The sequence below is a fragment of the Polistes dominula genome, unplaced genomic scaffold (assembly GCF_049000335.1).
Source record: "Polistes dominula isolate Pdom_NZ unplaced genomic scaffold, Pdom_raw_medaka contig_23, whole genome shotgun sequence".
Taxonomy (NCBI): domain Eukaryota; kingdom Metazoa; phylum Arthropoda; class Insecta; order Hymenoptera; family Vespidae; genus Polistes; species Polistes dominula.
In genome coordinates, this window is record NW_028300963.1 from 2479579 (window position 1) to 2504707 (window position 25129).

The 25129-nt window shown below is 22.1% G+C and overlaps 1 protein-coding gene, 1 long non-coding RNA gene and 1 other non-coding gene across 9 annotated transcripts in view; 2 read left to right on the plus strand and 1 right to left on the minus strand.

Moving 5' to 3' along the window:
* LOC107065282 (uncharacterized) overlaps positions 1-21000 on the plus strand; it is a 30012-nt gene extending 9012 nt beyond the window's left edge. For all 4 annotated transcript variants that reach the window (XR_016176597.1, XR_016176599.1, XR_016176598.1 and 1 more), the window contains one exon: positions 19803-21000. This is a non-coding gene — a long non-coding RNA (uncharacterized LOC107065282). The remainder of the gene's footprint in view (positions 1-19802) is intronic.
* Positions 1-25129, minus strand: part of Ipk1 (Inositol phosphate kinase 1) — a 112850-nt gene that overhangs the window by 6269 nt on the left and 81452 nt on the right. For 3 of the 4 annotated variants that reach the window (XM_089172611.1, XM_089172612.1, XM_089172613.1), the window contains 2 exons: positions 16586-16799; positions 6815-7074 (listed from right to left, as the gene is read on the minus strand). In XM_089172611.1, coding sequence (XP_089028737.1) covers positions 6815-7074; positions 16586-16707 — 382 coding nt within the window. In that variant the 5' untranslated portion in view covers positions 16708-16799. The remainder of the gene's footprint in view (positions 1-6814; positions 7075-16585; positions 16800-25129) is intronic. The other variant, XM_015318823.2, reaches the window with a different exon arrangement.
* Positions 905-977, plus strand: TRNAR-UCU (transfer RNA arginine (anticodon UCU)). Its single transcript has one exon. It is a non-coding gene; the product is annotated as a tRNA-Arg (tRNA).

Consider the following 25129-nt stretch of genomic DNA (forward strand, 5'->3'; position numbering starts at 1 on the left):
TTTAATAAATGTTAATATAAAGATCAAAGTATTACTTTTTATTTGCACAAATGTGAAACAAAATTGTGAACGGATTAAATGTAAAATGTAGAATGGAGGAAGGGGATAGAGGAACACCACACACAACATGTTAACAAAGCTCGTTAACGAGATATAACGGGTAAACTAGTGACATACATGGTACATACACACACACACGTATATACTCTTATATTAGAAATGAAAACCGTATTAAGAAAATAACATGAATGGAAGGTACGTAATCGCCAAGTATGGTGGGGCTTAAGTAAAAAGAATAAAAATGTACAGAAATTTCTTTTTTATCATCATCTATGAAATAAGAGAAAGAAAGAAAGAAAGAGAGAGAGAGAGAGAGAAAGATAAGGATACAATTTAAGTAAGAATTTTTCAAATAAAATTGCAAGACCTCGAAGACGTAACGTTTTTCCATGTAAAGATAAAGTACGATACAGTTTTATTTATTTCTTTTTTTTCTTTTTTTTCTTTCTTCCTTTTCCACGTTGCGACACGACATTCGTGTCCACAAGAAAGCAAACGCGGAAGCGTTGACCCTTTACGTGTGCATATAAGAGAAAAGAGAGAGAGAGAGAGAGAGAGAGAGAGAGAGAGAGAGAGAAGGAGGAGGAGGAGGAGGAGGAGGAGGAGAAAGAGAGATAAAGAGACCGGTTATGAAATTTGCGAAACATTTCCTGTTTCTCCATTCTATCATATAATATTGGAATAAATATTTATTATTGTAAATTTTGTCACTTTATAATTGTTAATATTTTATATTTTATTAATAATAATAATAATAATATATTTGTTATATAATATTAAGTTATATATATATATATATATATATTTGAATAATGTATTATTACTATTATTCTCGAAGGTATAAGTCCCTTTGGCGCAGAGGATAGCGCGTTGGACTTCTAATCCAAAGGTCGTGGGTTCGATCCCCACAAGGGATGATTTTATTATTGTTATTATAACATATATAATGTTGTTGTTATAATAGTTTATAATAAATAATAACAATGATGATATATTTTGCTATAATATTTTAAATTGTTTATAAAGATATTTATTGTTTATTGTATAAATTATATATATTTATAAATTGAACAATAATAACAATATTTTTTAATATATATATATGTATATTTTTTAAGAGAAAAAGATATATATTCCAAAAATTAGTATATTTAATTTTTGTTTTTATTTTATTATTTTATTTATTTATTTATTTATTTATTTATTTATTTCTAAGACGACAATATATGAGCGTGCATAAAAATTACCCATATTTCCGGTGATGATATTATTATCTTTTTATCTACCAGACTCGTTTCCTCTTTTTATTTAATAATTCTAAGTAACAATGCAGATTTAGAAAGGAAATATTTTACTTTTCGTGGTTTTGTGGATAATAACCATCAATGTGGTTCTTGCATTTCCTTATTTTCCTTATTTTTCTGTTTTTTTTTCTTTTTCTTTCTTCTCTTCCTGTTTACTGAAGAAGACTTGTAGAAAGAAATTATTATTCAAAAGTTTTGATTCACAATTAGCATTTTTCGTGGGCGGTGTTGTTGCCCATTATATTTCTACTGATCAATAATATGGTAAAACAAGAAAGGAAGAAAGGAAGAAAGAAAGAAAGAAAACAAAAATAAAGAAAGAACAGGAATTTGCAATCATCCTTTCTTTCTCTTACTTAGGTGTTGTTACCCCCCCCCCCTCCCTCCTCCCCCTCCACCCCACGTAAAATGCACCGTTACGTGACACTACTCCATTCCTATTGCACACTGCACGTATGTATATCACACGTTTTGCACGTTCAATGCAAAACTTGAGATATAAATTTGATCAATAAGAGAGGATAATAAAATGTCTTTCATTATTCTTTTCTTCTTGGTTTTTTATTATCTTTTTATTTTATAAGAAAAAAAAATTGATAACCAAATAAATAAAGGATTGGAGAAATAAATAAGAAAAAAAAAAAAAGGTTAGCACCGTTACAAATTACGAAGAGAAATTTGAATTTATATCTATTGCATTCAAAACTAATATTATACAGGGTGTCATATTTATATAATATTATATGTTATATATAATATATTATAATTATAATTATAATTATAATAAATTGTATTGAATTTAATTATATTATACTAATTTAATTTTTAAATTATAATATAATTAATTATATACTTTATTTATTAAATATATTATTATTTTTTTTTAAATTAATAAAATTAATATATGTTATTAAATTTAATATATTTAATTTAATATTGAAATATATATTAAATTAATTTTTTAAATTAATTATATTATAATTAAAACAAGTAATATTACAAATATTGTAATATTATATATAATATGTTTATTTTAAGAATTTTATTAAGAATGCTAAATAGATTTTTTGTTATTTTTTATTTTTTAATGAACACTTTAGAAATAATATCATAACATCTTCGTCATCTTATTTTTTTTTTTTTTTTTATATTCTTTAGTAGACATTAACAATTTATAATAAGAGGGTGTCTATCGTGATAAGAAGGTGTCTCGTATTATTCTATCAAAACTCTTCTTGGAAAGAGTCAAGTAACGATTGAGGAACATAACTTGCGATAAGATGACATTATTCATTTAAATACCTTCATCTCTCTCACTTCTCTCTCTCTCTCTCTCTCTCTCTCTTTCTCTCTGTTAAGTATCATCTTACGGTTTAGTCTTGCTATATAACAAAACTTAAGCTTGTTTACAAGAAAATTAACGTCTATATTAACAAGTACTCTTTCATCATACACATATATGCATTTTACTTAAGTATTAATATGTACTTATGGCTTTTGTTTTTTTTTTTTTTTTTATTTCTTATTTCAACGTTCTTTCAAATGAAATTAATCATTATCTTGAGAACCAATTTATATTATTATAATTTTCATTATTAATCATTTAAGTAAGTAAGTAGTCCTATCAAGTAGAAGTTACATTAATAATTTGTGAAATAAATAATATCAAAAATATTTTTTTAATGAAATTTTAATGGAAAAGAACAAGACAAAATAAAAACAAAGAACAAGAAGAAGAATTTACATTATAATTAATAATGTATGAAATAAATAATATTTACAATAAAGTTTGAATGCAAAAGAAGAAGAAGAGGAAGAAGAAGAAGAAGATAAAAAAAAAAAAAAAATAAGATATAATATTTTTGAATAAAAATTTGAGAATGAAGAGAGAGGGTAAACAAAGCTAAAGGTTTTTATTTTGTGTTCTTTTTGGTATTTCCATGTTTTTTTTTTGTGTGTTTTGCAGGATTAATTTAGAAATCACGCGTTATTGAAAAACATTGAAAGTATTTTGTAAAACATAATATGATGGAAGAAACACCAAAAAGGGTGTCTGAAAGGAAATAACTGGCAGTTGTGTTCTTCTTCTTCTTCTTCTTCTTCTTCTTCCTTTCGTCGAAGAAAACATTAAACCAAAGGAAGCAGATGGTGTCTCTTTTTCTCTCTTTCTCTTTTAGTAGAACTAACTCGTAAAAAGACGAGTGGGTGAGAGTTCGTCGTAGTTGTATATTCCAGTTTCTTTGTTCTCTCGGTTCAAAAACATTCCATGCGTGCAAAGAAGAACCAGGGTTAACACAAGAATATTGCTACGAAGATAGCAAGCTTTCTTACAAGAATAAGAAATAATAAGAAAGATAGACAGAATTAATGTGAAAATGTATTTTAACATGAAATGTACTTAGAATTTATTTATATCATTAAACAAATTCATCAAAGGAATAACAGTTATTTTAGAATTTAATGTTAATAATAAGTTATTCATGGATAATCATAAGATTGTATTTATTATTATTATTATTATTATTATTATTATTATTATTATTATTATAATTTAAAATCAAATGAAGAAAAATCAATCAAACTTTAATGTACAGAATTTATATGCAGTTATTTATATCATGAAACAAATTAATCAAAGGAATAATAGTCTTCTAGAATTAAATGTTAATAATAAGTTTTTCATGGATAATAATAAGATTGTATTTATTTATTATTATTTTACATTAAAATCAAATGAAGAAAAGTCATTAAAACTGTAATGTACAGAATTTAGGTACCTATTATTTATACTATAAAACAAATTGAACAAAGAAACAACAATCTTTTTGAATTAAATATTAATAATAAGTTTTTCATGAATAATAATAAGATTGTATTTATTTATTATTATTATTTTAAATTAAAATCAAATGAAAAAAAACTCAATCAAAATCAATCAAAATGTAATGTAGATAATTTATGTACATTTATTTATACCGTAAAACAAATTGAACAAAGAAACAATAATCTTTTTGAATTAAATGTTAATAATAAGTTTCACACTTATTAATAAAATGATAAGATTATTATATATTATATATTATTATTATTATTATTATTTGAAAGTAAAGTAAATGAAAGTGTAAAGTAGAATTTGCAATGGATATTTAATTAATTAATTAAATAAAGTAGCTTAAAATAAATACAATAGTTGAAAATAATTTAAATTGTGAGAGAGAGAAAAAGAAAAAAGAAAAGTAAAGTAGAAAAATGATAAGAAACATTAATTTCATAAGTTGTATAATATTATTTACCGTTTAATAAAACCAACAAACAACAAGAACAACCTACCATCTGCCTGCTTTCCCATTAACGATTCAAACATAAATTAAAAAGAGAGAGAAAGAGAGAAAGATTAAGAGAAGATGATGGTTGTTGATTTGAAGTAAAGGATCGAAGTTTTATATCTTCTTGACAGCTGTCTGCAGATCGTGACTAAACGAGGGGAAAAAAAATATATAAAAAATAAGAAGAAGAGAGAAAGAGGGAGAGAGAGAGAGAGAGAGAGAGAGAGAGAGAGAGAGGTGAAGAAATAAAAGGAAGAAAAGGAAGATGAAGATGAAGATGAAGAAGAAGAAAAGGTGGACACAAGAAATACAAATTTCCACACAAAGAGAAAGTAGCTATGAAATCGAGAAAGTTTATCAAAGATATTATGGTACTCGTTCTCTCTCTCTCTCTCTCTCTGTCTCTGTCTCTGTCTCTCTGTCTCTGTCTCTTATGGTGGAGAGTTTAGATCGGAAATGTTGAAATTAATTGGAGTCTCTCTTTCTCTTTCTTTCTTTTTATTTTTCTTTATTTTTTTCTCTATTGTTAATTTAAATCTCGAATCATTTTTACAAAATCCGATTTATATGAAATTTCCAAATCACTTATTATTATAAAAAAAAAAATATATATATATATATATGTATTTAATTTAATTCATTTATTACATTCGATTTTAATAATGAAACTTTTGATTAAAGGTAAAAAAAAAAAGAAACAAAGAAAGAGAGAGAGAGAGAGAGAAAGGAAGATAACGAATTACTGTTCAATACGAATAATAATTTGACTTTTAACAGGTTCACCTTTTAATTAAATTCTCTCTTTTTATTTTTTTTCTCTCTCTCTTTTTATCATTTGTGTATTACATATATCTGTCCTTTTTATCTTTCTTTCTTGATAACAAATCTATTTCCGTGTGTTTGAAATTGTTCGTTTTAAAACGATAGATATTACAATTTTATCGGATGACACGAATATGTATGTGGTATACGTATAAATTGAAAGCAAAATTAAATAAAGAGAAAAAGAAAAAATAATAATAATAATAATAATAAGAAAAAAAAGAAAAAAGAGAGAATACAAATGAAGATAATAAAACAAACAAAAATTTACATTTATATTTGATAATAGAATTTAACAGTTGATCAAAATTCAAGTGATTTTAATTATCATTTATTTGTATATTATTATATTATATAATAATTGTATATTTATTTTTTTTTTTTTTAATCATTGTTTCTGTTGTTTCTTTATTTTATTCAAATGGAAAATAAAATTAATATTATTGTAATATTAGATTAATATTAAAATATATTAATCTTATTGTAAATTAATTCTAATTTATATATATTATATAATTAAAATAATTCTAATTTAAAATTAGAATAACACTCTGTAATATTAGAATATATTAATCTTATTATAAATTAATTCTAATTTAAAATTAGAATAATATTCTGTAATATTAAATTTAATATTAGAATATATTAATCATATTATAAATTAATTCTAATTTATATATATATATATATTATATAATTAAAATAATTCTAATTTATATATATATATATATATTATATAATTAAAATAATTCTAATTTATAATTAGAATAATATTCTATAATATTAGATTTAATATTAGAATATAAAATTAATATTAGATTAAATTAAATTTGCAAAAATAATTTTTTTTTTTTTTATAATAGATTTAACGATACCACACAATTCAAAACTAAAATTTAACTTTTTCAAACTTTTATGATTTTCCATACCATGTTTAAAATAAAACTAGTTTAGTTGTTTTTCATGATAGGCTTAAAAACTTTTCAACTTATCATATATACATTTTTTTACCAATAATTTTTTGACTCTTTTATTTATTTCTTTAATATTAAACTATTTAATTTCTATTTTCATTTAACATCAACGATTAAATTAGAGTAAAAAAAAAAAAAACCCCCATATTATCCTTTGCAATACCATATGGTAAATTTGAATAAGAATAAGTAGAAGAAGGAAATAATTAAAAAAAAGAAAAAAAAAGAAAAGAAAGTGTGTTATATATAATCCGAATAAAGAAACGAAACAAAACAAAAAACTATGTTTTATTCATTAATGTCCGGTTTCATGTATATTAAAGTTTACCTGGACGAAATGGGTGAATAATTTGAAGAAGTTTGTTCACGTCTTTGCCATCGTATCGTATGATTTTTGGTATATGGATGTAAGAACCCAAATAACCGGAAACAACATGCTCCACAAATTCTACTTCTCGTTTTACTCGTATTTTCTCTTCCTTCTTGTCGTCGTCGTCGTCGTCGTCGTCGTTGTTGTCCAGCAAAGTTTCCCCTGGTAACGATGATTTCCGGAATCGTATTACCTCATGCTCCTGTAACATGATAGATCTTAAAAGAACATGAAATAAAGAAATATCAAGAAAAGAAAATAATCTATATCTAATATGAAATTGAAAATTGAATTGAATTGAATTGAATGAAAGAATTTTGACACAGAGAGACTTTGTTAAATTGTTTTATGTGTTAGTTTGTTTAATTTCGATGATTTTGATCTGAATGTTAATTTAAAAATAAAATAAAGAAAATAATAGGAAACGAGATAACAAAAATAATAGAAAATGAAAAATAAAAATAATAGAAAGTTAAAAATACAAAATACAAATAATTGAAAATAAAACACACAAAATACAAATAATAGAAAATTAAAAATACAAAATACAAATAATAGAAAATTAAACACACAAAATACAAATAATAGAAAATTAAACACACAAAATAAAAGCAATAGAAAATTAAAAATACACAATAAAAATAATAGAAAATTAAAAATACAAAATACAATTAATAAAAAATTAAAAATACAAAATACAAATAATAGAACATTAAAAATACAAAATACAAATAATAGAAAATTAAACACACAAAATAAAAATAATAGAACTCCCATAAAAATGATTTTGGAGGATTTAATTATTGAGTAACATTTGGTTTACAATTTTCTAATTAATTTATATGTTTATATATATATATATCAATTAATTAATTTAAAAATAAAAATAAAATAAAAATATAAAACACAAGGAAAAATAAAAAAAAAAATAAAAAAAAACAGATAAATCGTGTTACGCATGTATATTTGTATAAATTCAAATTCAAGGTTGTTTAGTTTAAACTAAGCAATGTGTGAAACAGGAAAATGCAAATATTCTTTGAATCGTATACAAAATAAATGATTCTAATCAAATTATATAAATTCCTTTTTTCTTCGTTGTATAATATTATTAAAACATCAATTATTTTTCTTTTGTATTTTAGAAACGGGCAAAATAATAGAAAAGAAATTAGAAATTAATAATTCAGTTATATGTTAGTCGCGTAGTATGAGAAAATTTGCACTTTGCTCCTTAAGTTTTTTTTTTTTTTTTTTTTAAACCTAAGAAAAATACACAAATACATAGATATAAATGAACTATGGGGTGCAGGAGGGGGAAAATAACTGTTTATACCTTTCACTTTACTCTTTCACCTTATAAATATAGGGTGAGTTAAAAAAATATATATATATATATATATATATATATATATATATATTTTTACGCATACACGTAATAATTATTGATTTGATTGAACAAAATGTTCATGTGTAATATAAATTGAATTTTCTGATTGATTTGATAACATAAATGATATTTTAATTGATAATTAATTTATATAAATAATATATATATATACTTGACATTTGTTCCTATATATATATATATATATATCTTATTACAGTTTATTTTTGTCGTAACATTTGTTATTATATTGATTATTGATATTTAAAAAAAAAACAAAAAAAAAATTCAAATTAAAAAGTAACATTTAATAAATTAAAACAATTTTTAAATTAAATATTTAACATTTAATATTAATTCGTGGAATATTATTTCAACGACTGTAAACATTTATTTATTATTTTTCTTTTTTGTTTCATTAAATGTTAAATAAAGTGTATTATAATTTTTTTCTTGAAAGAATAACATATATATATATATATATATATATATATATACGACATTTTGATAAAGTTAGACGCATAAAACGATAACGATAACGATAATACAACCATAATACATTCCATATAATAAAAGTAGAAGGATGAATGGGTTTTCTGTTTAATACAAACTGGTTGATTACATATGTATACATTACATATATATATATATATATATATATATATATATATATATATATATATATATATTTACATAAGTTAGATCGATAATGAAAATAAGAAAAGTTATTTATAAAAACATTTTTCCATACTTGCCGAACGAGTTTAATTATCGAACAAAATCAAATCTATTAGCTTGCTTTTATACAAAAATAAAAATAAAAACAAATAAAAAATGTTCTATAAGGTGTTCATGGTCCCTGAAGAAAATATGTGGGTCGAGTGATGGATTTTTTTTTTTTTCCTATTTTTTCTATTTTTTTTTTTTTTTTTTTTTTAATTCTGAGATCATTGAAAATGAAAGATTGTGAGATAAGATGGATAATGCATGATCCTCGAGATTATTCTCGTCTTGTCCTCTCATCGTCAAGTACATATTCATATTAAAAGTATATAAACGTGTATATATAATATACAGGGTGATTCTTTGAACGGTGGCGAGTAATAATAACGTTTTTTTTTTTTTTTTTTTTTTTTTATAAGTAACAATAGAAAAAAAAATCCTAAAGGAAAAAGTTATATGGCACCAACAAATGGCACCACTTTTTGTGATCTTACTTTTTTCGCAAATGCATCGATGCACCCGTTAGATGCAGTTGCACTTTTTTTTTTCAAATGGAACTTTATATATTTTTTTTTTTTTTTCATACTATATTCGATTCCTTTTTTTTAATCTGCGTAAAAAAGTATAACTCGAAGGTCATATCGAAATGTCAATAGTTTACGAGATATTTGTTGTAAGTTTTATATCAGTATCATTGTTGTGTTGTGTTATGTAACAATTAAATATATACATTTAAAATTATTTATATACTTTTCATAATTGTTGGTCATGGTTATCGATTGATAAGACAATGATGCATCTTGACAACCGTTGTTTATTTTTTTTTTTTTTTTTTTTTTTTTTTTAATTCAAACGATGGGAAACTACCGCCTTCAGGTAATCTCATATGTTAGTAAATTACACATACCAGTAGAATAGAGAAAGATTAGTCGTTAAATATTGGTAATTATTAACAATAATTATCGATACTTACATAATCGGGAAAATCACATTAGATATATATATATATATATATAATGTTGAATAAAATGCAGGTAGCATAAGAAAAGAATAGGAAAATTACTGTTATGTGTGTGTATTTTCTTGTAATTCTTTTTTATTTTATTTTTTTTTTTTAATTAGTGTTTTTACTAACATTTATTTTAATACATAGAATGTATAAAATATTTTATTAATTATAAAATATTTTTTTTATAATTATTAATTAATTTTTAGTTTATATATATATATATATATATATATATATATATATATATATATTTTATTTAATTTTTATATTTAATATAATTTATATTAATTTATATGAATGTATATATTTTTGTATTATTTTAATTTTATATTTAATATAATTTATATTAATTTATATTAATTTATATTTTTGTATTATTTTAATTTTATATTTAAATTTCTTTTGATTTTAGTTTATTTCCAATATAATTTATATCGTTGGAACAACTATTATTATTATTGCGTGGGTGTGGGTACGTGTGATATATATTTTTATAATTTTATACATATATTTTTAGCTTTATATACCTTGTATATGTATATATATATATATAGATATATAGATATGTAGATAAATGAACGAAAAAGATAGGACGGTGATAGATCGAATTGCGTGACGCATGGAAAAACTTGCGGCCACGTCAGTCCGTGGTTAAAAGAACACGTATGTATATATTTATCTATGAAAGGTATATAACCATATAATTATATATATATATACCTTATCGATATATCGATTGCTTGACTCTACCTATGAGAAAAAAAGCTCGCACACCTGAATGGTATAAAATATTCTTTACTTTGAATCACTAACTTAACCCATATTTTTATTTTTTCTTTATTCATATTATTGTTATATTTATTTTCTTTTATTTATATAATAGAAATATCACAAATATATTTTGAATATACATCAAATAATCAAAAAAAAATAATCTTCATATTTTTTAATTCCTATTTTTCATGGTTTTATATATCTATATATATATATATATATTATCTAGTTTAAGTGTATAATATTACATTTCATATTTAAAATAGATTTAGTATAGTTATTTTTATTTATTTGATTTTACAAATCTAATAACAATTTTATAATTTAATTTATTACCTACTTGGAAATTTATATATTACATAATTGAGATATGTAATATTACCTTTCATATTTAAAACAGATCCAGTATAGTTACTTTTATTGATTTGATTTTACAAATTTAATTACAATTTTATAATTTAACTAATTACCTACTTGTTAATTAATTTATATATTATTTAGTTGAACTATGTATAATATTAGGTACCTTTCACATTTAAAACAAATTACTATATTTATTTTTATTGATTTTATTTCACCAATTTAATTACAATTTTATAATTTAACTACTTGACTTTTTGCAAATTTCTAATATTACCTAGTTGTTGAACTTTTATATTTTAAATAAATCAATGTAGTTATTTCAAGATAATAATTCATAATTTCACATGAATTAACATCAACACATTTATATATATATATATATAGCTTATAAGATTAGTAAATGGTCATTAGATTAGAATTATTGTTCTATTAATATCGCTTACATTGTATCTTGAATGTAACGTGACTCACAATTAGAACGAGAGAAACGGCTTCTTCTTTTGTGTTGACTTTCAATGAAGTTATTATATATCCTTTTACTTCTTGGATTACGTCGTTTTCATGTTTCTCTACCTATTCTTGGATGAAAGAAGAACAAGAACAAGAGAGAGAGAGAGAAAGAAAGATAGGAAAATAACACACACGCACGCATGCACGTGCTGCACGCGCGAGCACAACACCACAGAAACAAAAATATAAAAAATAAAAAAGGGACATGCGTATGAATGCAATTATCTAAATAAGTTTGCAACAGTTGGTAGGAGTTGTTACGAAAACTTTGCTGAACTTAAACTGCACTTTAACCTGACCCTCTCAACCGACTACACCGTTACCCCTAACTTTCATTACTATTATACCATATTATCTTATTTTGAATTATATATAATAATAATAATAATAATATATTTATTTATTTATTTATACCAAAAAAGAAAAATTTACATAATAATAAGAAATATTATATTATATATTTCTTTTATTATATTATTTATTATATATAATATAATGAAAAATATATTTAATAATATATTTAATTTATAATAATAATAATAAATATAATTAATTATTGATAGATTTTGTTTTGTTTCTTTTGGTTTTTAAATATTTGTTAATTAATAATACATTATAATTGTTTATCCTATTTAATTGTAAATCATTTGTTATTTCTTTTGAGATGGATGATAGAAACATTTCTTTGCAATAAAATAAGGAAAAACTAAATAATAATGCACTACTCGTTGCAGAAAAGTTATATACATCGTTCAGTTTATTTCGTTTCGATCGAAGTCACAAAAGCACGCGCTAGTTGGAAAAAAGAAAAAAGAAAAAAGGAAAAAAAAATACAAGGAAAAGAGGACGATTAGATTAAATTTTTTATTTGACACGAAATGAGTTCTTCTTCAAACAATATCCGACGAACGGATCTATCTATTCGTTCAATCTATTTTATTTTATTTTATTTTATTCTATTCTATTTTATTTTATTTTATTCTATATTTTACGATACTTTGAAGAAATTTTTCTAAAGCCAACAAATTTTCCAAATTGCAAAGAAAATTTATAATCAATTTATATTATTTGAAATTTTTTAAACGTTCTTACAGTTTTTCAATTTTTTTTTTTTTTTTAATTATTTTTATAGGATTTCATCTTTCGATAGTTTGATAGACTGATAGTTCGATAGATAAATAGATCGACAGATCGATAGATCGATGGATAGATCAATAGATCATTAGATCGATTGACTGTTATTGTAGAACAATAACTAAGTTATAGTATAACCCTAGGGCTATGTGGAACGTTTCCATAGTTTCTATACAAAACGTGGTATTAATTACGAGGACTGTCCCCAAAATAGCCAAATGTCCTCAAACAATACCTTATATAGGAGAAAATGTTCTCAAATTAACCAATAGACATATATATGTATATCAACTTACAATAACTATCCATCTAACATAAAATAAAACAAATTTACATTCCAAATTTATTATAATACAATACGTAAAATGTTATACATATATTAACGATCAATAAATCATAGTAAATCGAATATGCACTGTGATCATCACCAATTTAAAATATCAATATAGACATAATAAATACATACATATATATATAATACAAAAAAAAAAAAAAAAAGAAAAAAAGAAAATAAAATTAGAGTGCAGTTAAAACATGGCGACAGTTTGCGCGATTTCAACGCGCACGGTGCATTGATCAGTGGTATGATTCCCACCACTCCAAGTGGCCTCGTTCCCCCTCACCCTCCCCCCACGATTTTTCCTCTTCCCACCCTTTCCCATAACCCTACACATCTTCCTATCTACCACTACTATCTCACACCGTCATCACTATACCCATATACCAATACCAATACCAATACCAATGCAAACATCAACTATACGCCAATACCATCATAAAATTCAACACCAATGTACCAACACACACTAACACTATTGCAATCAGTACCTCTCCACCATCTTTCTATGAGTTTTACCTCCCCCCCCCCTCCTCCTCCTCCCCCGAACTCTCCTCCCTCGCGAGGTCAACGGCCAACGATTAATTTTCTCTCTTTCTCTCTCCTTTAACCTTGTCACTATATAACACACACTATCTATCTCTATCTCTATCTCTCTTACACTTATTCTCTCATGTTTCATACTGTACGAGATAAAAGTAGATTTTTCTATTCTTTTTCTTCTTCTTCTTCTTCTTCTTCTTCTTCTTCTTCTTCTTCTCCTCTTACTTCTTTAGATATTTTTCTGTCTTTATTTTTTCATTTTATTTTGTTGTTGTTTTATATTTTTACTTCTCAAGATTTTCATTTCATTCGTCATCATCGAAAAATGAACTATGATCCATTTTAGAAAACACATTAGTACTCTTACTTATGTTAATAGACGAAGATAAGATAAGAAGAATTACAATTTGTTTTTCTGTTATTTTTTTTTTTTTTATTATTATTATTATTAATTATTATTATTTTTTATATTTTATAAATAGTTTTCGATTCCAAATTTTCTATACTTTTTTTTTTTTATTCACTTATTCTCTGATGCCTCATACTGTTACTCTATAAAATTAGATTCTTCTATTCTTCTCTTCTATTTCTCTTCTATTCTTTTCTCTTTTTTTTTTATAACTTTTTTTCTTTTTTTTTTTTTTTTTGTCATAAATCGTGATGCATTTTTTTAAACGTTTATTACTATCTTTCTTTCTTTGCTCGTTACATTTCAAATGATATCAATTAGGACGAGGAGGATAGGGGGGAGGAGGAGGAGGAGGAGGAGGAGGAAAATAAAGATTAAATTGAGTAAGGTCTCAACTTTATATGCACATGTGCATATACATATACATATACATATATATATTAAAGATTAATTTGAGTAAGGTCTCAACTTTATATGCACATGTGCATATACATAAATATATATATATATATGTGAATGTAAATTTAAGTATAACATATTTCTAAAGAGAAAAAACGCGGTTAAATGCAAGTGATATCGCATTAGGTCATAGATTTGCATTTAGAAATTATGTTAGAGTTAAGAATCGTTAAACTTTAGAGTTGAGTTGATTTATGAGAATTCACTGTCTAGTTTGTAGTAGTGGTATTAGTAGTATCCGGTGTTTTCCGAAAGACAGTTGGAGGACAGGTAATAATTATTACTTTCCTTATCTATCTCTTTCTCTCTCTCTCTCTCACTCACTGTCTTTTTTTTTTTTACTGTTGTCAGATATTATATCCTTGTCAATGTGTTTACTAGCTCCTTTCTTTATTTTCAAAGTCCACCTTTAGACTCTCCGTGACGATTAGAATTGCAATCGTGACTGATCTCTCTCACCTCTTTCATTCCCACCTCTCTCACATATACATACACACATGTATGTATACGTAACTCGTTCGTTCATATTGAGCTGGGATTTATGACCGATCGTCCAACTGGAAGTAATCTAACAGAACAGCTCCCTGCAATTATCTTTGCCTTGAATAAGAGAGATAGATTGAGACAATAATAACGTCAATAATAATTATTATTATTATTGTTATTGTTATTTCTTTTTTTGTATGTATAAATATATATATATATATATATATAAATATATATATTTTTTTTTTTTGATAAATTGCAGTATTTTTTTTTATATTATATATTATTGTATTCTATAACATAAAAATATATATTAATTATATTATTTTATTATATTATATTAATATTGTATTTATTATATTAATTTAATTAGATTATATTAATATTATATAATATAATATTATTTATACTTTATATAAATTTATAAAATATATTATAATTATATATATATATATATATATTTTAACTTATTAATTTAATATTATATAATATAATAAAATATTTGGTATATATAATATACTATATATTAATATAATTATTATATATATTTATTAAATATATAATAAATATATATAATATATATATTTACTATAGCATTTATTTATTACCTTACGTAAATAATATTTTTTAACATGACGATTAATATGTATTCATGATTTATGTATTGCATGTATATGTTTGTAGACTTTTCTGGAATAGACAAATTGCGACGTGTTTTTCTGTTATCTGTTTTTAACATGAAAAAAAAAATGTCTTAAGATTGATTCGTTATCATTAGTAGTATATCTTTCGTTATTTCTTATTTTTTTTTTTTCATCAATAAAATCGAGAAAAATGAAGATAAGCGTAATATCAATTCAAACGTGAACACGTAAATATGTATTTTGATAATAGAAATGATTAGATAATTGAAATTTAAATAATTTCAAATGATCAATATTAAATAGATAGAAAACACAAATAAATAATAAATTAAATAAATAATAAAAAAAAAAAATTAAATTAAAGGAGATAGTGAATTAACATGTTTCGTGCCAAGTCCTTTTTACCTGACTTGTCATTTAGGTTATTTAAATTTGCTTTAACAAAATCAATCATTACACATGTAATTATTAATTATTGTAAATATCAACTTATTTATAATTAAATTTTAATAATATAATTTTTATTAATAATAACAATAATAATGTATAAATTTATATATAAATAATATAAAATATAAATTATAGATAATAAAATAATAACAAAAATTAAATTAATAATAATAATATAATTAATTATTTATAAATAAATAAACTTATGTACTTTGTTTTATACTGCATTTTGTATAATGTATTAATATTTTACTAGGAATATATTTCTACAGAATTCAATTTGTTATAAACATATATTTTCAGTGTATTAAATAAACTTGTGTACCACCGGTGGTACACGTGGCACGGAACGTGTTAAATAAAAAGAAAAGAAAAGAAAAGAAGCAAATTAAAGAAAAAAGATAAAAATGAGAAATGAGATAAAAAGGAAAATATTATTGTCAATAAAAAAAGAAAAAAAAAAATGTAGAAATAAATTGACAATTATTGAAATAAACTTACAAGTGGAAGAGAGACAACGATATTAGCATTTCCCTCAGCACGATAAATGCAATCCTTCGTTGATAGACTTTCAAATGAAACGGAAATCGATGAATCGTCGTCGTGTTTAGAACTTCCGCCATGGATCATCATTGATCTTATCTCATCCTTTTCGTCTCGTCGAATCATCATTATTCTTATATCCAATTGTCTTTATTTTATCTGAAGTTGGTTCCTGAAAAAGAACAAGAAAATACATAAATAAATATATACATATAAATATTATTATATATATTATTACATATATTATATTATATTATTTTTTATAATTTATTTATTTATTTAATATATATATATATATATATATATATATATATATATATATATATATATATATGTATATATAATAAATATATAAATATATTATATATTTTACATATTATATTTTTTATCTATCTATCTATATTAAATAAATATAATAAATATATATATATATATTATTATTATTATTTAAATATATAATATTTTATTAATAATAAATTATAACAAATAATATAATATATTTATAATTATATAAAATAAATAAAATAATAAATAATAAATTTAATTAAAAATTAAAATAAATTAATAAATAAAGTAATTAATAAATTCAATATATATATATATATATATATATATATATATATATATAAGTAAGAAATGAATTGTTTTATATTGTATTAAAATCGACCGATCGACATTTGAATTTCCACACGATTTTTATATTCACATATTTATAAATATATATATATATATATATATATATATATATATATATATGTGTGTGTGTGTAAAACGTGAAACGGGCTGAATAACGCTTGGCCTTTGCCTGACTTTCACCGATTCGATTTTTTTTCGATCCTAACTATTTCTAAAGTCGAGAAATGTCACGGCTGCACAAATCTTGACCGAGCTCTTATCTCTTTCATTTTATTTATTTTTTTTATTTATTTAATTATTTTTTTTTTTTTATTTTTTTTTATTTCTCTGTCAATTTCACAACGTCATTTCTCACATCATTTTTAATATCCTTTTTTTTTTTATTTCTATTTATATTTTCACATCCCCCAACCATCCCACAATACTTTTATTATTTCTTTGATTTGCAATAATTTTTGGACAATTTAGAAAAAGAAATAAGAAACAAAAAAATACAATAGAAAGGAGACAAAAGAAAGTAATATTGAGAGAGGGAGAGAGAGAGAGAGAGAGAGAGAGGAAGGGTAGGGGTTGGGAAGACACACAAAAAAAAATTGAAAAGAATGGAAGAAAGGGTTCGTAGGAAAATCAATGTTTAATTATTCTCATGCCAGACGCAATGACAGCAGAGTTTCGTACTACCCCTTTGTGTATCTTCTTCTTCTTCTTCTTCTTCTTCTTCTTCCCTTTTTTTTTTTTTTTTTTTTTTTTTATTCTCTTCGTGGATTTTACTACTCTTTTTTTCTACGTCTATGACAAAGAGAAATAGAAAAAAATACAAACGAAAAAAAAAACGGAAGAGGGAGGGTATTAAAAAGGGACAAAATTTGAGAAACTCTTAAAGAAAGGGAGTACTGCAATAATAAAAACAATCTTAGAATTATTGTTAATAATTCTATTCTAATATATATTTATATATATTATATTATAATAATATATATTAATTTATATTAATTGTTAATAAATAAATATCGTAAGAAACAATAATATTGACATGCAAAAACCCATAAAGTAAAATCAAAGTATAATATTGTTATATTTATATAATATATAAATGTATTTATATATAATACATAACACAATATTTGTATTGTTCATATTTCTTATTTAATTATATTTTATTATTTTTTATTATAAATATAACAATATTTGTATTGTTCATATTTTTTATTTTTATTTTATATATATTTAGATAAATTTATTTATCTAAATTTATTATTTTTATTTATATTTATTATAATTTTTTATAAATCTTTTTACCCTTATTGTGTAGAATAAAAAAAAAAAATTCGTAAAAAATAAATAATATCGACACTCAAACCCATAAAACGGAATATAATATAATAATAAAGATAATGCAATTTTTATTCATCTCATACTTGTTATATGCAATAAAAAAAAGTCATAAGATAAAATATTATAAACATCTTTCCTGTAAAATTGAAATTCGTGAATATTTGTCGACTGGGTAGGTGGTGGTGCGTAGGGGGTGTTGGAAAGAGTTAAAGGAAAGAAAGGTATGAATATGGATAAGAAGAAGAAGAAGAGAAGGAAGTGGAGGTGGTGGTGGAGGAGGTGGAGGAAGAGGTGGTGGTGGACAGGGGGTTGGTAAGGGGAGGGGAAACCCTTAAACACTCTCGCTTGGACGTCTTATCCATTTTCGCATAAGGTCGACGAACTCATCGGACTTTGCGAAACTTCGTGGGTCTCTTTTCATAGTATACATCTCTATATTCACATATGTATATATATATGTATATAAATATGTGTGTGTGTGTGTGATATCTCGTACGATGTGCCATTCGGGTAATTGGAAACGCCGCATTTAGTTTCGCATAGTGCAGAAATACATGTTACACTTTATCTCACATTTTCTATCTTATTTAATCTCATTTTTTATATTCTATAATTTAATAAATAAATAAATAAATAAATAAATAAATATAATTATCGTTGAAATTTGAGTTGAAATTAAAATTAATTAATTTTCAAATACTTCTTTCTTTTAAATTTATATTCAATACAAATATATTTAATATACAATGCTATAATAACTAAATATATATATATATATATATATATATATATATATATATATATATATATATATAATATTATATTTAATAAAAAACATAATAAAATATAAATATTATAATTAATAATATAATACTATAATAAGAATATTTAAAAAAATGTAAATATTATATTAATATTAATATTATAATTATAATTGCAATAATATAATAAAAATATAATAATAGTATAATATTATATAAATATATATAAAATATAAAAATATATATATTATACAATAAAATTAATTAATATTAAATAAAATTAAATAACTAAAATTAAATTAAATTAAATTAAATTAAATTAAATTAAATTAAATTAAATTAAAATAATTGGTTATATATAAATAATTATATTTCATCTATTATTACTGTTATCATTATATATATATATATATATATATATATATATATATGTTTGTTTCTAGAATAAATATAAAGAAAGATATCGAGAGAATATAATGCAGGTGCATCATCTTTAATATAAAGATCTACAAAGATGGCGGAAGTAAGTGAGTATATTTGCAACGCGAGAGAAAGTATACATCTCTCTTTCTCTGTCTGTCTCTCTCTCTCTCTCTCTCTCACTCTTTTCTTATCTTCCTTTTCTTTCATAAGATAAAAAATAAAATAAAAATAAAGAGAGACAAATAAAAAGAAATAAAAAAAATTCAATAAAAATCAAGAAGATTGCAAATAAGAAAAGAACGTGTATCAAAAGAGAAAGGAAGCTCTTGTTCTCCTTTCTTGGAGAGAATCATCAATCGATTAGACTAATCGATCTTTTCCTTTTTTCTTATTTTTATTCCTTTCTTTCTTTTTAAATTCTTTTTTTTTGATTTTTTTTTTGATTTTTCTCTTTTATTCGGTTTAACTGTAGAACCGATGTTTCGAGGCGAGTCAAAAACTCGTATAAAATAAAAGCACAAACATTTATTTTCTCTCCTATCGTATTCTTCCTACGTTATTTACATATACATATAAATAAAATGTGTACATATGCATACATACACATGTATGTACATGTATATATATATAACACGTTCTTAACGATAACGGTAATCACGTTAGGAAGAGTAATCGCGAATCGACGATATTTTACCATGACTGTAAAACCATCCAACTCTAGTTTGATTTACGAGAGAGAGAGACAAAGAGAAAGAAAAAGAGAGACAACAAAATAATACTAACTCGAAAGTGAGTAATATGGAAGAGGAAGAAGAAGAAAGAGGAGGATGAGGATGAGGAGGGAAAAGGGAGAGGAAGGAAGAAAAAGGTTGTCGTTCGGAATTTTGTACTAATTTATGACCTTATTTTTCTTTCTTCAACATTACATAGATACATATATATATATATATATATATATATATATATATATGTATCATTTGATTAAAATTAAGAGCACAGAAAACAATAAAAATATTTAACAAATAATTATATATATAATATTTTATATTAATGAAGTTAACGTGTGAGTTAATACAAATAATTTCATTTGATTTTATGTTAATATTTTTTTTTTCTTTTGTAAATAGAAATAATTGATATAATTTAATTATAAATTAATTATAATGTTCTATAAGTAAAATAGAAAATTTGAAAATTGATATTTGGTTGTAAGAATTATATTTAAATTATATTTAAAATTAAAATTATAATCTTCTATAGATAAATTATATTTAATATTAAAGTTTTATAGAGTTTAATTATATTATATTTAATATAATTTACCTATATAATTAAATACAAATATAAGTAAATATAATTATCTATAATGAAATTATATTCAAAATTAATATTAATGTTCTATAGTCTACAATTTAGTCTATATTTACCTATAATTAAATACAACTGTAAGTAAATATAATTATCTGTAATTAAATTATATTTAAAATTAAATTTAATGTTCTATAAGTAAAATAGAAGATTTTAAAATTGATATTTGGTTCCAAAAATTGTATTTAAATTATATTTAAAATTAAAATTAATGTTCTATTGGTAAAATAGAAGATTTTAAAATTGATATTTGGTTCCAAAATTATATTTAAGCTATATTTAAAATTATATATATATATATTGAATGTATATTATAATTAAAGTATATGCTAAATATATAAGCATGAATGTATATATATATATATATGTATGTATATATATTGAAGTATATGGTAAATATATGTACATATGAATGTATATATGTATACTGAATAGTATATTAAGTATATAAGTATACATTGTATATAAAATATATATGTGCATCGAATAAAGTGGAATAGAACGAGGTACAGGGACAGGGTGAGGAGAAATTCGCATGCACAAAGAAAAGAGGAGGAGGAGGAGGGGGAGGAAGGAGAAGGTGCACATGCACTTCGATCAGGGTGAACACTTTTCGAGTAGTTACGCAACGTTGCCGAATGCAAGAGGAGAATATAAGTGCACTTGGCACGGTGAACAAAGTGGCCCATGCATCGTCTAGACTGGAAAAGAAGACGAAGAAGAGGAGAAGGACCAAAAAAGTTGCTTCTAAAGTACAAAAAAAAAAAAAAAAGAAAAAGATATAAAAACTCGGAATGAAAATAAAAGGGATAGATTAGTAATAGGAAAAGGGAAGTAAGTAAGTCATGGTGTTGGATATTATCAAATCGTATAATAAGAGTATAATATAATAGATAGTGATTTGTAATTTGTAAAAAGTGCATTAGTGTCGGAGTAATGGGATAGAAATTAACTAGGAAATATTATTTAAAGATAGATTGACAAATAGAAAATTAGATTAATTTAATATTATATATATATATATATTATGGATTAATATAATATTATAGAATATTATATAATATATATGTTTAAATTATAATATATTAAATTATAATAGAAAAATTGTAATAAATTATAAACTATAAACTAAATTATAATATATTAAATATATATATATATATATATATATATATATATATATATATATATATATATATTATATATAAATATAATATATATTATATTTTATTATAATTTATTATAATTTTTAATTTTTATTAATTTTTTTAATTTAAAATAAATTTTATTAATATTTATTATAATATATAATTATAATATTTATATTATATATAATATATATATATAAAATAATATATATATATATATTATTAAAAATATTACTATATAATATAAATATTAAATAAATTATAATATATTAAAATAAATAAATTATAAAATAATCAAAAATACTAAAATAAATAAAATAAATATAATATAATATATTAAATAATTTTATTATTAATATATATATATATATATATACACTATATAGTACTACATACTAGTATATAGTACTAGTATATAGTACTAGTATGTAGTACTAGTATCGTAGTATATATATATACTATATACAATATATATATTTACATACTTGAAACAAAAACAAAAATACTAATGACATATTAATTAAAATCATAGTTAACGATTAAACGATACTTAAACGTTTATGACAATAAAATAAAAATGAAGAAGAAGAATAAAAAAAAAAATTTAAAAAAAGAGAGAGAGAGAGAGAGAGAGAGGAGTATCGTATAGTTCTGGGGACTGATCGACCCTCAGGGCAACAACCGATGTTGACCTCCAACACAACTACGACGACGGTCGTCCGATCTTCCAAGCAACGGGTATCTCTTTCTCTGTTTTTCCTTTTCTTGCTTTTTTCTTTTTTTCTTTCTTCGTTCTTCTCGAACAATAACACGACGTCATTGGACACGCCTCCGCTTCTTCTTCTGTGTCCTACATTATTTTATTCCACATCTTTTCTAACCAATGAGAGACATGATATACGAGACGAGACGAGACGAGACGAAACAAAGTTAGCAGGACACACAGCAAACAACAACAAAAATGATAAAAAGGAATCGATTACTATAAAAGTATGTATATATACACCTATACATAGGTAAGATAGGATGTATTTATATATATTAATTAATATTTAATATTTATATTATATAATAATATTATAATATATTATATTATATTTATTTTATTTATTTTAGTATTTGATTATATATTTTATAATTTATTTATTTTAATATATTATTATTTAGTTTATAGTTTATTATTTATTATAATTTTTCTATTATAATTTAATATATTAATTATATATAATTTATTAATAATATATTATTATTATTATTATTATTATTATTATTATTATTATTAATTGGCGTTAGGAACTCGTAAGTTTATTACCCCAAATACCAAATCCCTAATGCGACAATAATAATCATAATGAATAATATTAATAATATTGTTAATTATATAATTTATTAATATAAAATTAATATTATAAATTATAATTATTTGTATTTATTAATTTAATAAATACAAAGAATAATAAAATATAAAATATTGGTATATATAAATTAGTTAAAATCATTTGAGAAAAATTGAAAATAATGAAAAAGGGTCAACCACCCTTCGATTAGTACCCTTTTATTTCAGATAATACATAAGTTGCTATAACACGATCCTAGAAACATTTAACTTGTGAACTTTTGCTTCTACGTACCACCTGTATGTAACTGTGTGTAAGTAGACAAAAAAATTCAATATACATATGTATGTTATATAAATAGTGTATATACATGTATACATTATACATGTATTTTACTTATGAACTTTTCTTACCATTTTGTAATAATTCATATACGAATAAAAGTTTATAGATAGACGTATAGAAAGTTGTATTAACTATTAACTATGGGGTTGGGCCTTATTTAAAGTTCACGCAGGTAATTTTCTGAAAAGAAATCATTTCGTATATTTACTTTTGTTTTAATATCTAATATTAGGGTCATTAAATATGAAATGTCTGATTTTGATGTGAAAATAATACGAGTAGTCAAATATTTCATAGCTAATAATCCTAATATAATATGATACAATAATCTTATTTTATTAATATTATATAATAATATATTTTATTATCATTTAAAATTTTGTATTTTATTAGCATTAAATATTTACTATTTATAGTAGTATATATAATGTATTTATACTATTGTATTAATAATATATATTTATATATATATATATATAATTAATATATTTATAAATTATTATTATTAATATATATTTTTTTAAATATATATATATATAAATATATTATTATAAATATATTAATTTAAATATATATATATATATAAATATATTATTATAAATATATTAATTTAAATATATATATATAAATATATTATTATAAATATATTAATTTAAATATATAATACTATAAATATATTATTATTAATATATTAATTTAAATATATAATACTATAAATATATTATTATTAATGTAATTTTATGAATATTACACAAAATTAAAACTCGAACAAGTCATATATAAATGATTAAAAAAAAAAAAAAGAAAAAGAAAATTATTTATTAATGTAATATTATTTGATACAATAATCTATCAATGATTAGGATCGATATAATAAATAAAAGATAAATTAATCCAAATAGGATGATCACATATTATAATAGTATCTGAACGATCAATCATGATCATTCTCGATGGGTAATAATCGAATGGGTTTAAAGCTTGTGGGAACTGGGAACTAGTTCGACGAGACTCTTAAAACTTCGAGAATTGCATGGAGATCATCCAAGTGCCCTTAGGGTGGGTTGTAGTCGATCAAACCAATACCATCCCCTATCGTTAAGATTATGAACACATAATATATATAGATACATATATGTACACAGTTGA